The sequence below is a fragment of the Stenella coeruleoalba genome, assembly GCF_951394435.1.
Source record: "Stenella coeruleoalba genome assembly, chromosome: 9".
In the NCBI taxonomy this organism is placed as follows: domain Eukaryota; kingdom Metazoa; phylum Chordata; class Mammalia; order Artiodactyla; family Delphinidae; genus Stenella; species Stenella coeruleoalba.
This window is the reverse complement of record NC_137155.1, coordinates 17,547,782-17,560,348: the sequence shown is the minus strand read 5'-3', so window position 1 is coordinate 17,560,348 and position 12,567 is coordinate 17,547,782. Positions and strand designations below refer to the sequence as shown.

Below are 12,567 nucleotides of genomic sequence, written 5' to 3'. Positions count from 1 at the left end.
GATCCCTGGTTGGGGAACTAAGATCCCACAAGTCTCCCGGTGCTGCCAAAAAACAACAACAAAAAACAAACAAAGAAACAAAAAGAAACCGAAAAAAAAGGGGAGTGGGGCTACGAAGGCATCTAGAAATTACAATGTGCTCTGCAGATATGAAGGACCACGGCTTCAGGGCTCAGACTCTCTCCAGTCATGCCACTTCCTTTCTCTCCCCAGCTGTCACAGCCTGTATTTTCCTTCCTTAGACTCTGGTCTCTATTTTTGAGCACTTCTGTGACGTGACGAGGTCAGCTGAGTTTACACCCAAGGAGCTGTCCATTGTTCTTCTGAAACTCAGGGAACAGGCAGCACTTAGAGGCTTAAGCTCCAGATGCCTCCCTGTCCCGGCAGGGACATTATCCCCTCTGGATGCCTGAATATCCTAACCTGCCTCCCTTCCATCCTCGCACCCACCTGCCCTTTCTATCCTGTGGCTCATCACGGTAACCTCGGACTGCTCCTTCAGTCCACCCACCCTCCCTCCCTCAGCCTCTGCCCCATTCCATCTCCCTTGATACCCACGCCTGTACCACTAGGGGCAAAAACTGCCCTCCGAATGTGCCCCCCTCATCTCGTGTGTGAGGGGCTGGATCTGTAAGTGGGAGTCCAGGGAGGGGCTTCTGTGGAACGCCATACCACCTCCTCACTTCCCTTCTGCCCGGGGTTTTCCTCATATGGTCAAGCGCATCCTGGGACACGACACGCAGAGGCTGTGCTATGGTCATGACTGTAACTGCTGCCTCTAATTGAAAAGAAAATACCTTCCCCTTCTTGCCAGAGCACAGAGGGTTTTTCCTTTTTATCACCCAGGACCTAGTTCTCTCTTCCGAACTCTAATAAATTGTAACGGAGAAAAAGAATTTCATGATGGAAAATGGCACCCTGATTTCTCCTCGAGAACTCAAAAAATCATTATTTATACCTGTTGCTTCCTTTAGCATCTCTGTGAGGAAGAAGAAGGAGCAGTTGTACTTCACAGACCCCTTCCTTCGTTCACTCACTCATCGTACATTCGTTAATGAAATATCTGCTGGACACTGGACATTTTTCCATGCTAAAAAATGGGCATGCAGGAGAGGGCAGGGGAGGATAGAGATGCAAACAAGTACCATGTATGATGGTACACGTTATAGTGGTATCTTGAGTGTCAATGGGAGCTTAGAAGAAGGAGCATCTCAGTCTGTATAAAAAGCCCAGGAAGGCTTCATGGAGGAAGTGATGCTCATGCAGAGATTTTTTTTTTTTTTTTTGCGGTACGTGGGCCTCTCACTGTTTTGGCCTCTCCCGTTGCGGAGCACAGGCTCAGAGGCCACGGCTCACGGGCCCAGCCGCTCCACGGCATGTGGGATCTTCCCGGACTGGGGCACGAACCCGTATCCCCTGCATTGGCAGGCAGACTCTCAACCACTGCGCCACCAGGGAAGCCCGATGCAGAGATTTTAAGTATGTGTAGGGACAGGCAAGGAGGCTGCTCCTGGTAGGGGAAACAGCACACGAGGAGCTACAATGAGATCGGGACACCTGGAAAATGAAATGAAGGGGTTAAAACATTGGCAGTAGCCGTTGGACAAGTGGGAAATGCCAGATCATATATCTACCTCCAAAGGGGTTAAGCTTCTGTGGCAAACAACGGAGGGCCACTGAAGAATACTAGGCATGGCAGGGGCACTGCAAGAACCCTGCTGAGGGATCTGGGGTGGTCAGAGTGGTTAGGTCACCTGGAGGGTCTGCTGCAGCCCTTTGGGTCTCTAGAATTTTCCAGCCTCAGCCAAAGTCCTGAGGTTCCTCCCTACGTCCTGTGGGAGCCATCGATACTGAGCCGTGGTCTTGCCCCCAGTTCAAGCCCACCCCAGGCAAGAGCCATAAGCCAGCCTCGTCTCTCCCACGGGGCCTCGCAGTTATCACTTCCTTCTCCATAAAGCGGCGGGAGAGCTTCCAGAGCGCTCCTACCGCACAGCCTCCGCTGCCCAGGAGCACACGCCTCCCACCCTGAACACCCACAGGAGCCCTGCCTCTGTGAGAAGGGGGGGCCCTCCTCCACCCGCCGCCGGGCACTCGCAAGGAGACCCGGGAGCTTGCTGATTTGTCTCTTGCTCTGGTTCATTTTCCTTCTGGAGAAGCAGGCTCATCTTCTGCATTTTTAATAGCTGAGCACACGTAGCATTCAGCACACAGTGGGCTGATACGGCCCAAAGAGAAGGCAGCAAGTCACGCAGGGGGAGGAAAACCTCCTCCCTGCTCCCGCCCACATCAGTAGCTTGGCGGATTTGAGCTCCCCCATCTCCCACCGCGCTGGACCAGGGTGCCTGAAGCGGCAGCAGGTGGGAAAGTCAGACCGGCTGATGCAGACCCCGTGTAAGGAGCTGGTTCTCTGGATGAGCAGCGACTCATAAGAAAAGCCTGAGACCCTCGTCTGAGCTCAGAAAGAGCCAGTCCTAATTCCCTCTTGACTTCCACCTGGGAAGTCTTACCCACCTCCCTCCACCTTTACGGGCTCCATGGGCTTCGGGCAGGGTATTCTCTGGCCTCTGGCTCCCCCAGGGGTGGTCCCCACGGGCAGGACGGTGAATTAGTGGAGAAGGGCTCCGAGAGCCTGGGAGCTGGGCGAACCGTGGGCGCTGCTAGGCAGATCTGCAAGGGACAAGGCTGGTAGCACAGGGATGCCCTGTTTCCCCACTTTGTTCTAATGCAGTTACTTTTTAACCTCTCCAGGCACAGAAGGGAGAAAACAACAAATCCACGGACCATTTAACCTTATGTGAGACGGCAGGAGGTGGGCCTGAACTTAGGAGCGGTGTTTTATGGCCAGACACGTGAATTTGAGCTACTTGGAAAAGGGCGTGTTGCTAACCTGCTGTTAATCTCATCTAAAGGCCATGACCCACCACCTGCAGGCAAGGCTTATGCTTTGGCCTTTAGATGCAGAGCTCCTCGAAGCAGGGAACAGAGTTTGGGCAGGGGATTCTCTACATGGCCAAACTGGGTCCTCTGGGTCTGCCCCCACCAAACCCCTGGCAGCAGCAGGCTAATGTGAGAAAGCAGAGAGTTCCTTCCCCCTTGGAATTTAGCAACTCCTGAGGGGAGGACAGCATTAAAGAGACCCAAGGAGCCACCTTCACACACCTGTGAATCAAAGAACCAGAGGGTTCACCTGGCCCAGGTGTCCAGATTTGTGCTGTCTGATACAAGAGCCACTAGCCATGTGTGGCTACTGAGCACGTAAGATGTGGCTGAGGATCTGAACTTTAATTTTTATTTAATTTTAATTCATTACAATTTAAAAATAGGTACTTGATTCAGTTATAAGAAAATGTTTTAAGTATGTTTTGGAACAACTTAGTATGCAAATCTATTTTATAATTGCTGTTTTTTTTCTTTTTAATGAAGTCTAAGTATGGATCAAGTATTTCCAGTGATAATTTAGTATCCAAGTTGAGATGTGCAGTTAAGTATAAAACACACACAGGATTTTGAAACATAAGAAAAAAAAAAAGAACCTATCTCATTGATTATATATTGAAATAATACTGTGGTTATATTAGATTTAATAAAACATATTGCTCAAAATTAATTTCACTTGTTTCTGATCACGTTTTCCAGCGTGGCTACTAGAAAATTTTAAATTACATGTGTGGTGCACATTACATGTGATTGGACAGTGCCAGTCTAAACAATTCTAGATAAAGGCTTAACCATCTCCAGGAATGGAAATCTTATGATGCTTTCCAATGGTCAGATCCATTTCATTCAATTCAACAAATATTTACTGACAAGGGGACTGTGTTTGCTGAGTGTGAGGACCTGCCATGTGAGAGGCCCCGCAATTACCACGGAGCAGAAGGAATACAGAGGTCTAATCCATCGCACCACAGAACGAGTCACAGGTGAGGCGAAAACGAAGTGCAGCGGGGATTAAAAGGAGATGCTAGTGTATCAGGTGGCTGGCAACAAGGAAGAAAATGAGAGAGAAAGGTTTTGAGAAGAAGGTGGTCCCTGGGATGGGCAGTGAGAAGCAGGCAGCGTTTGGGCCAGGAGAGAAGGGACAGGATGCTGTGGAAGGAAACCTGCTTCCTCCGGTTCCTCCCCTCTTCAGACCCCATTCTCCAGGGCCCTGCCCTTGGTTCCTGCTCTTCTTAATAAGCCACATATCTTCCCGGGAATCCCCATCTGTATCACGGCTTCAATGCCTGTGTCTACGCTGACAACTCTCAAATCTCCATTCCCAGCCCACGCCTCTCTCCCGACCTCTGGGGCCAAACACTCGATGCCCAGCGGACATCTCCATGTAGGTATTTCTCAGATACATCAAACTCCGTGGACTCCCCGGATGAACTCATCCTCTCCTCTCCACCCTAGACGCTGGCCCTTTCTGTCCTTCTCTTGAGGAAGTGGCAGGACCAGCCACCCAGCTGTCCAAGCCAGGAACATTACCCTAAACACTTCCCTTGCATTACGAGCCCTAATACAACCAGCCCCAAAGTCCTGTGGGGTTTTCCTCAGTACCTCTCCCACTTGGCCCCTTCCACACACGTCCACTACCGCTGCCTGGGTCCAGGCTGTCACCACGCCCCACCTGCGTTATGCAAAAGCATCCTCACTCTTCTGGCTGCTTCTTGAGTGGCCCCTCATGCCATCCTTTATACTGCTGTCGGGGGGTCTTAGTACAATTGAAAACTGCTCCTCTGACAGCTCCATGCCGCTTTCAGGGTGAAGCCCAAATTCCTGAATTTAGCTCATACAGCAGAACTTTGTAACTTGGCCCTCATTCACCTACTCAGTTTCATCTCCTGCCTCTCCCCACAAGCAAGTACTTCTGCATGTTCTGTTCCCCTTGCCTGGAACACCCTCCCCATTTTCTTAAAAAAAAAAAAAAAGTTTTTTTTAAAATTGTGTTTAAAAAAAAAATCTACCTATCTATCTCAATCATAAGATTTACCATTCTAATCCAGTTTTCTTTGTCTAGGTTATTCCTATTTATCCTTCAAATTCAGCTCGAGAGCGGCCTCTTCTGAAAAACCTTTTCTGAGTCCTCAGCCTGGGTTAGGTGCCCTTCTGCTGTGCTACCAATATCTCAGCTCTTATCACATTGTATTCTGTGTTAGCTTATGTCTCTTTTTACAGACTCCCTAGGACAGTGTGTGTGTCTTATTTAATTTCGTATTCAAGGGCACAGTGTACAGTTGTGCAGGTTACAGACTGCACTAGATGCCTGGCTGAGGAAATGAGTAAGACATGAAGACCATTAGCCAATTGTGCACTCTGGTCCAGGGCTGTATCCAGGCCTTTTTCTAACTTGCACAGAGGTGCCATAGGTGCCAAGCCCTGTATATCTTCAGGGCTTGTTACAGCGCTGGCACATAGTATTATAGCAGGTGCTCATTAAACGTTAAGTTGAATAAAGACGATGGATGGTTTAGGCAAAGGGACCAGGGGAAGACATGGTGGGGAAGCTGGAGTAATGGGATGTTACTGAATGATCAAGATTGGATTAGGCGGGTTTGCAGTCAGTTTTTAGAGGGTCCTTATAGATACACCTCCTTCTAGATGTAGGTGCTTGGCTTTTAAAGGGTAACTCAGCTCTGGTTCTGCTTTCTATTTTTTTCCCTTTTGTGCACCCATTGGAATAGATTCTACAGTATATAAAGGGCTGAGATCCTATCTCTTAATTCAGTAGACAGTGAGGAACCTTGGAGAATTTTTGAGGATGGTGTCTTAAAAATCACAAAATATTCAGGCTTGAACATAAGACTCAGAGAAGTTAAGTGACTTGTTCAGGGTCACACAGAAAGTTAGTGGCCGAGCTGGGCCCTGAACTGGCTTTCCTTGCCCCTCCAGTGTTCCTTCTTCCACACCGCCCTTTGGGGAAGGCTCCCTGAACTGAGGCGGGCCCTGGAAGCCCCCAAACCAAATCTTCCCAGCCCTCCACTATGAGTCCCCAGTGACGGTGGGCGGAGGATGGGCTGACCGGAGGTGAGAACACAGGCAGGAGGCTGCTGCAGTCGGCGCTCAGCCTCGCCCAGCGCGCCTCCCTTGATCCGTCTAGATGTCTGCCTACGCCTCCCTTGATCCGTCTAGATGTCTGCCTACGCCTCCCTTGATCCGTCTAGATGTCTGCCTACGCCTCCCTTGATCCGTCTAGATGTCTGCCTACTTGAAGTTCGGTAAACTGTCCGGGCGCTTTCTGCTCTTCACACAAGGTCAGTGCTCTAGTGTTTGGAGGCCTTTTTTCACAAGGGCTTATTTCCCTTCTTGCAATCCTTTTGGTTGCTTTTCTTTGGACCCTGGCTAGTTTTTTCAGATTCTTTCAAAACCACCTTCTGCCACTAGCTGAAGAGGGGCCTCGCGCACAGCAGGGCTTAGTAAGTGCGTGTTGAGTTGGTGTGACCCGAACATGGAGGATGATCTAACCTGAGCGGTCTCCCTTGAAGCCTTGCCTCCTGGGAGAATTCCTGGTGCTGCATCTCACCCTCCTGGGACCATGTTTATCAGTTATCATTTATTGCATTCATGCTATGATCTTCCATGACCCCCGAGTCTCTTTCTGACTTACTCCCCATGAGCCCCCTGCCCAGCTTTCTTCATTTAGTTGCTCTACAGCTCATTTCTAGACTCTGAATAAACGGTTTTAGCCTCTTCCATTTTCAACTTCAGTCTGAGTCTGAAGAGCCATTTCCCTACTTTTTCCAGGAGATTGGGCTTCTCAACCTGTACTCCTGCTTATAGGAGCTCCGTCCTTTGGCACATGTGATAATAATGATAACAATAACGTTATCATCAAATATTTATTGAACGTGTTCCCTGATCCAGACATCACGCTTCCTGCTTTTATAAAAATTAGTTCACTTCATCCTCACAAAAATCCTGTGGGTTAGAGATATCAGTAACCACATTTCACAGGTGAGGAAAACCGAGGCACACCAAGATCAAGCCATTTGCCCAAGGTCACCCACCTGAGATTTGTATATAGGCAGTGATACAGGAGGCATTTACATCAGGACACCAGATGCTGCCTCGGCAAACAACCTTTCAGGGGCTCTCCGAGGTCACCATAAGAAGGACACTCACACTACCAGCAGGCAGGCCCAGAGGCCACCAACTGTCACTCTCAGGCCAGGTCTTCCCTAACCAGCTGTGTCCTCTTATAGCACAGAGATCCTAACACTCAAGAGAACAAAGCTCGTCCGTGAGCCCTGGCTGCGTGACAGGTGCCTCCCCTCCTTGACAGCCACGTCTAAACCTCTCCTCTCTGTCACAAGAGGCCCCTTAGTTGATCTGGCATAATTAGCTCTTTACAAAGTCATCAAAATTGTGCAGTGACAAACCAATCGATGGATGATTTTAGTCCACAGCTTTCCCAGCTATGAACGTAAGTGTAATTAAACGTAAGAAAGTGTAAGAAACGTAAGGAGTGTAAGAAGACATCTTCTGTAGCATGAATTAACAGAAGATGTTTTCTCTTTAGATATATAAACGAACAGAGCCCACACTTATCCCTTGTCTGCCTCCACGAGGCCAGCAAGATAAGGCTAGAGGCTCTGTACTAAGCCGGTCCCTAAGGGTTCCAAGTTGGGTCCTTGGCATTTGAAGATACTCATCTTCTGCTTCCTGTCCTCATTTTCACTTTGGTTTCCTATCTGTCCATCCCACAGGTAACCTTTTTTGACTTCTCGGTAAAGACGGAGATAAAAAAGTGAATTAGGGCTTCCCTGATGGCACAGTGATTAAAAATCCGCCTGCCAATGCAGGGGACACGGGTTCGAGCCCCATTCCGGGAAGATCCCACATGCCGCGAAGAAACTAAGCCCGTGCGCCACAACTACTGAGCCTGCACTCTAGAGCTTGGGAGCCACAACTACTGAGCCTGCGTGCCTAGCGCCCGTGCTCCGCAACAAGAGAAGCCACTGCAATGAGAAGCCCACGCAGTGCAACAAAGACCCAACGCAGTCAAAAATAAACTAAAAAAAAAAAAAAAAAAAGAATTAAAAGCCTCTGATTTTTCATAGTCACCTGCAACCAGCCCTCTCCCACCCCATCATGTCACAGGCAGCGACATTCCCTTTGGATTTCCTTTCTTCCTTCCGTCGTCAGCTCCCAAGTACCTGCCTCTGCTGGCAGCTCCTTCACAGAGTGCAGACCAGGCTGCTTGTGATGGGAAGCTCTGTGGGGGGCCTGCCTTCTAGGGCCCTGCGGAAGGACCAGGGCCTCACTCCCTGAGGGGCAGACTGGCTGTGCTTTTGATGATTTATACCAACACTTCTGTTCACTGGGGTGGAAAATTGAGAGGTGACCATATAACAGCAATATTTCCCTGTTACCCTCTTCTTAGACACAACTTGCCTCAGCTCTCAGGAGCGGAAAGAAGTCCCCTGTCGGGCAGATAGTCCTTTAAGGTGCCCTGTTTCTCCTGGTACTTAGGTTTCTCATCCCATCATTCTGGTTTTCTGTCCCTTCCCTCCCCACTTCCCCAAATTCCTGGACAAAGCCGCTGGGTAAACACTGTTTCCTGCGGTGACAGGGACAAGCAGCGAGGACAGGCGGCTGCCGGCGCCCGACACTCACCATGCTTTGTCCCTTGATCCCTTCGCTGAAAAGATTGTGTGCTGCTTGCTGTTGGAGCTTAGGAGATTGTCTTTGGGCGTTTTGAATGGCTTTGAGGAGCTGCTGGCAGAGGTATGGCCGCTGAGACAGGCTTTCGTTTTCACCTGTACTAGTGATGTCCGGGCATTGGAGGGTGGAGACGCCGGAGAGGGAGAAGGTCTACACATTGAACCGTGTCTTCTCTCTACAGGGGGAGAAAGAACAGAACTCAGCACATCATCTGTAGCAAGTGAGTCACATGCATACGCGTGTACATAACAGGCAGAGGAGAGTGCTGACCTGGCAGTGTCGGTCCCCGAAGCCTCAGTTCTGACTATGGTTTGCTTGACATCATATCCCACCAACTAGCAGTGATTACCTTCTGAATTTCTGTGTCAAGTGGCAAGTTGAACTCCCCCTAACGTTCTCGCGGGAGGCATTACGGTCCTCCTGCAAAACCACTGCCACAGGACTAGTAAAGGGGATGCCCGGTGTCATGGGAACGTAGTGAGAGAACCACACAGCCCAAGCCATCCCCAGACAGCCACTCAGAGGCCACATGGTCCCTCGGGGCAGTGGGGAGGGTAGGACTTTTTAGATAACAAATTGCAATTTCTCAAACCTGACCCCTAGCAGGAACACTTAAGTCACAAGGACTTGTGACATTCAGCAGGGCTGAATGAAAGGGTCTTCTAGATCCAGAAGGTGGCCTAGCATCTGTCCACACACCCCTGTGGCCTCTCCAGGGTTCAATGAGGTCCCGGGCCACAGGTGCCAGGTCAGGACAGGCAGGAGGACATCAACGCTGAAGGCAGAATCCACAGGTCTGGGGTCTGGACGTGGGCAGCCCCTTCCTGGGGCTCTAAGAGAATACCAGCGCCCTGGGAGACATGCCCCACTTGTTCACCCTCGTTCGGCTCCTGTGGTCTCGACTTGATGGGCAGGATAAGAATGCTGACCAGGAGAGTAGGTGCACGAGGTAAAGCTCTGGTGTACACCCACTACGGTGGTTCCTAACTGTTACAGGGGAACAGATTTGATCAACGGTAAGGACCCTTCCCAAGAAAAATGCCCCCAAACTCTGCATACAATTACAGGAAGGAATCCTGAACCCCCAAAAGACAAATGCTCTGAAATCCTAAGCCCGCTCTGGTTCCCTCGTACCTACTACAAAGCCCCACATATAGTTAGTGCCTAATTACTATGTGTTGAATAAATAAATGAAATTATAACAGATCTCCTGATGGGAAGGACTAGAGATCACAAAGCTGGAGATCTGGGTTGAATGTGATAACAAAGAAGATGGGGCCAGAGAGAGCAGACCCCACTCCCCCTCCAACTCCGAGCCGAGTCTTACTTTTCTCATTAGTGAGGCACTTCTGGCTGCTAGGCCAGGCACCCTGGAAAGAAAGGCAGACTGCCTATGGCTATGAGGGACAAGCCTTTGGGCTTCCTCTGCGCTTCCTGGTACCAATGGGCTGCCAGTTTGTCTCCAAGCCGACTGACTCTGATCCCGTGATGAGGTGGGAATTGGGGAGCGGGGGAAAGTGGAGTTTTGAGGATCATCTGATTGCTGGGTGTTTTTGCCTGACCAGTGTTCATAGGTTGCCTGCACTGAATAACTTTACCAGGGAATCTTTCTTCACCGAATCAGAGGAGACCTTGCCTACATGCTCAGTTCCCAGAGCCACCCTGTTCAAGGATGTGAAAACCAAGAGCTGGTTCCAGGGCCTCTGTTTTGATGTAGTAGAGAGAACCCTGGGCTAGGAGCCAGGAGATCCAGGCTCCAATTCCAGCCACACCATGTTATTGGGCTTATGGCCTGGAGTTCACCACTTAAACTTTCTGTTTCCATGCCTTTATCTGTAAATGAAGTGGGTCTCTAGATGGCCTTGAAGGCCTCTTTCTACTCCATTATCATAAATACAAGGCATACTTACACCTGATCCTTCACTTCCCATCTCTTGTGATTCCTGAATGTCATAGCAATAATTATAGCACAAGTTTTGAAATATTTTACTCAGGCTGGATCTTCCTTGGGGGAATTCATCCTTTGTAAAGTTGTACTGGTCTTTACAACCCCTCTGACACAGGCAGGAAGCAGCCAGCCATCGCCACCCTCCTCAGGACTGACTGGCTAAAGAAGACCCAGAGAGGCGAGGTGACTAGCCAAGGTCAAGGTCAGTGGCTATGAGAGGAATGGGGCCTCTGTGCTATGGGCAGGGGCTTAGCTGCTTCTCAGGAAGGCAGGAAACGGGGTGTACTGTGACCAAGATGTGAAGCCAGGGAATTCGGAAGCACAGGACTTAGAATCACTGAAGGTTAGAACTGGATCTTAAAAGCCAGCTCATCCCATCTGCTTGCTGATGGATGAGGTTATCACTTAGAGAGGTTATCGGTTACCAGCCCGTAGGGCAAAGCTAGTTGGTGGCAGGGTTGAGTTCAGAACCAACGCTTCTCACTTCAAATCCATAGTTCTTTCTGCCCTTCAGAAATGTCTCGCTCAGCAATTTTTTTTTTTTTTGGCTTTAGTTTCCAAAACTAAAACAAGACTTTGATTTTTACCACTACTGTTTTGGGTTGCTCTGCAGACTTCATTCACTCATTTGCTCTCATGTGCTCAAGGTGGCAGAGGGGGTGGGGGAAGGGATATGCAGAAGTATCCTCCCATTCTGGTGGAGAGATAAGCCTTCATAATGAAGAGAGTTTTTATTTTGCTAAACTAAAAGTGGAAAATAATACCAGTAAGCAAAGATAAATCACAAAGAAGCGTGACATTAAGGACAAAATGAATGGGCCAGACCAGGGATTCCCAAATCACCTCCAGAGAATTACGATTAGTGACCCTGCCAAGGCGTTCTGCTGCTAAACTCACAGGAAAAATTAACTCAATGGATAAGCCTTCTTCTTTTTTTTTTTTTAAGGTACGCCGGCCCCTCCCGTTGCGGAGCACAGGCTCCGGACGCGCAGGCTCAGTGGCCATGGCTCACGGGCCCAGCCTCTCTGCAGCATGCGGGATCCTCCCGGACTGGGGCACGAACCCGTGTCCCCTGCATCGGCAGGCAGACTCTCAACCACTGCGCCACCAGGGAAGCCCAGAACATTTATTTTTTGACTCACTATTAAAATATTCTATAGACTGAAGCAATCTTAGAGGAAAAAACCCTTTCCCTCCAAATCTTCTCATTCTCTGTTCATGTACATGGATGCATTAACAAAACAGTAATCAATTGATATTTTGGACTATTCTTTTTCAACTAATATTATTCCACTTATATGTTTCTAATTCCCATATATTGGTCATTTTAAATGGTTAGGTAATATTTAATCACTGACATCATGCTTTAGATTACTTAGCTATTCTCTACTTACTGTCTGGCTTTCTTTCTTTCTTTCTTTCTTTTTTTTTTTACAATTTAGTTAAAAAGTGATTTGAGATGATTTCTTTGAGGTGTAGTTCCCAAAGTGAAAAAGGTTGCAATAGTTTATAGCTTTTGCAACACATTTCTTTCCAGATCGTGGGACAGAAAGACCAAACCAATCTATTGTGCTAATGTTGAATGTGAGTACCACTCACCTACTGAAGTGAAAACAGAAAATCACTGTCAGGACATTCACGCAGAATTAAATGTCCACTACATCAGTAACAACCTAGGTGATTGACGTTGGATCAGCAACCTCTGGCCTCACCCCTTCTGTCCTTTGGCCAATAGTAATAATAACTTATTAAGACTTTCCCATGCGCCAAGAACTCTACTAAATACTTGAATTACCTTAGTAATTACCTAGTATTTAGTTCTTACAATACCCTAAGAGAGGTACAATTATTATATCTGTTCTACGGATGAAGAAACTGAGGTTAGAGATACAAGTTGACCAAGTTCATGGAGCTAGGAAACATTAGATTTGTGGATGTCTTCAGAGCCTGTGGCTTTAACTCTGAGCTCTACCACC

At 48.6% G+C, this 12,567-nt stretch overlaps 1 protein-coding gene across 12 annotated transcripts in view; it reads right to left on the bottom strand.

The window, feature by feature from the left end:
- Positions 1–12,567, bottom strand: part of ATXN7L1 (ataxin 7 like 1) — a 402,335-nt gene that overhangs the window by 46,151 nt on the left and 343,617 nt on the right. For all 12 annotated transcript variants that reach the window (XM_079931849.1, XM_079931850.1, XM_079931852.1 and 9 more), the window contains one exon: positions 8,596–8,818. In XM_079931849.1, the coding sequence (XP_079787975.1) occupies positions 8,596–8,818 (223 nt within the window). The remainder of the gene's footprint in view (positions 1–8,595; positions 8,819–12,567) is intronic.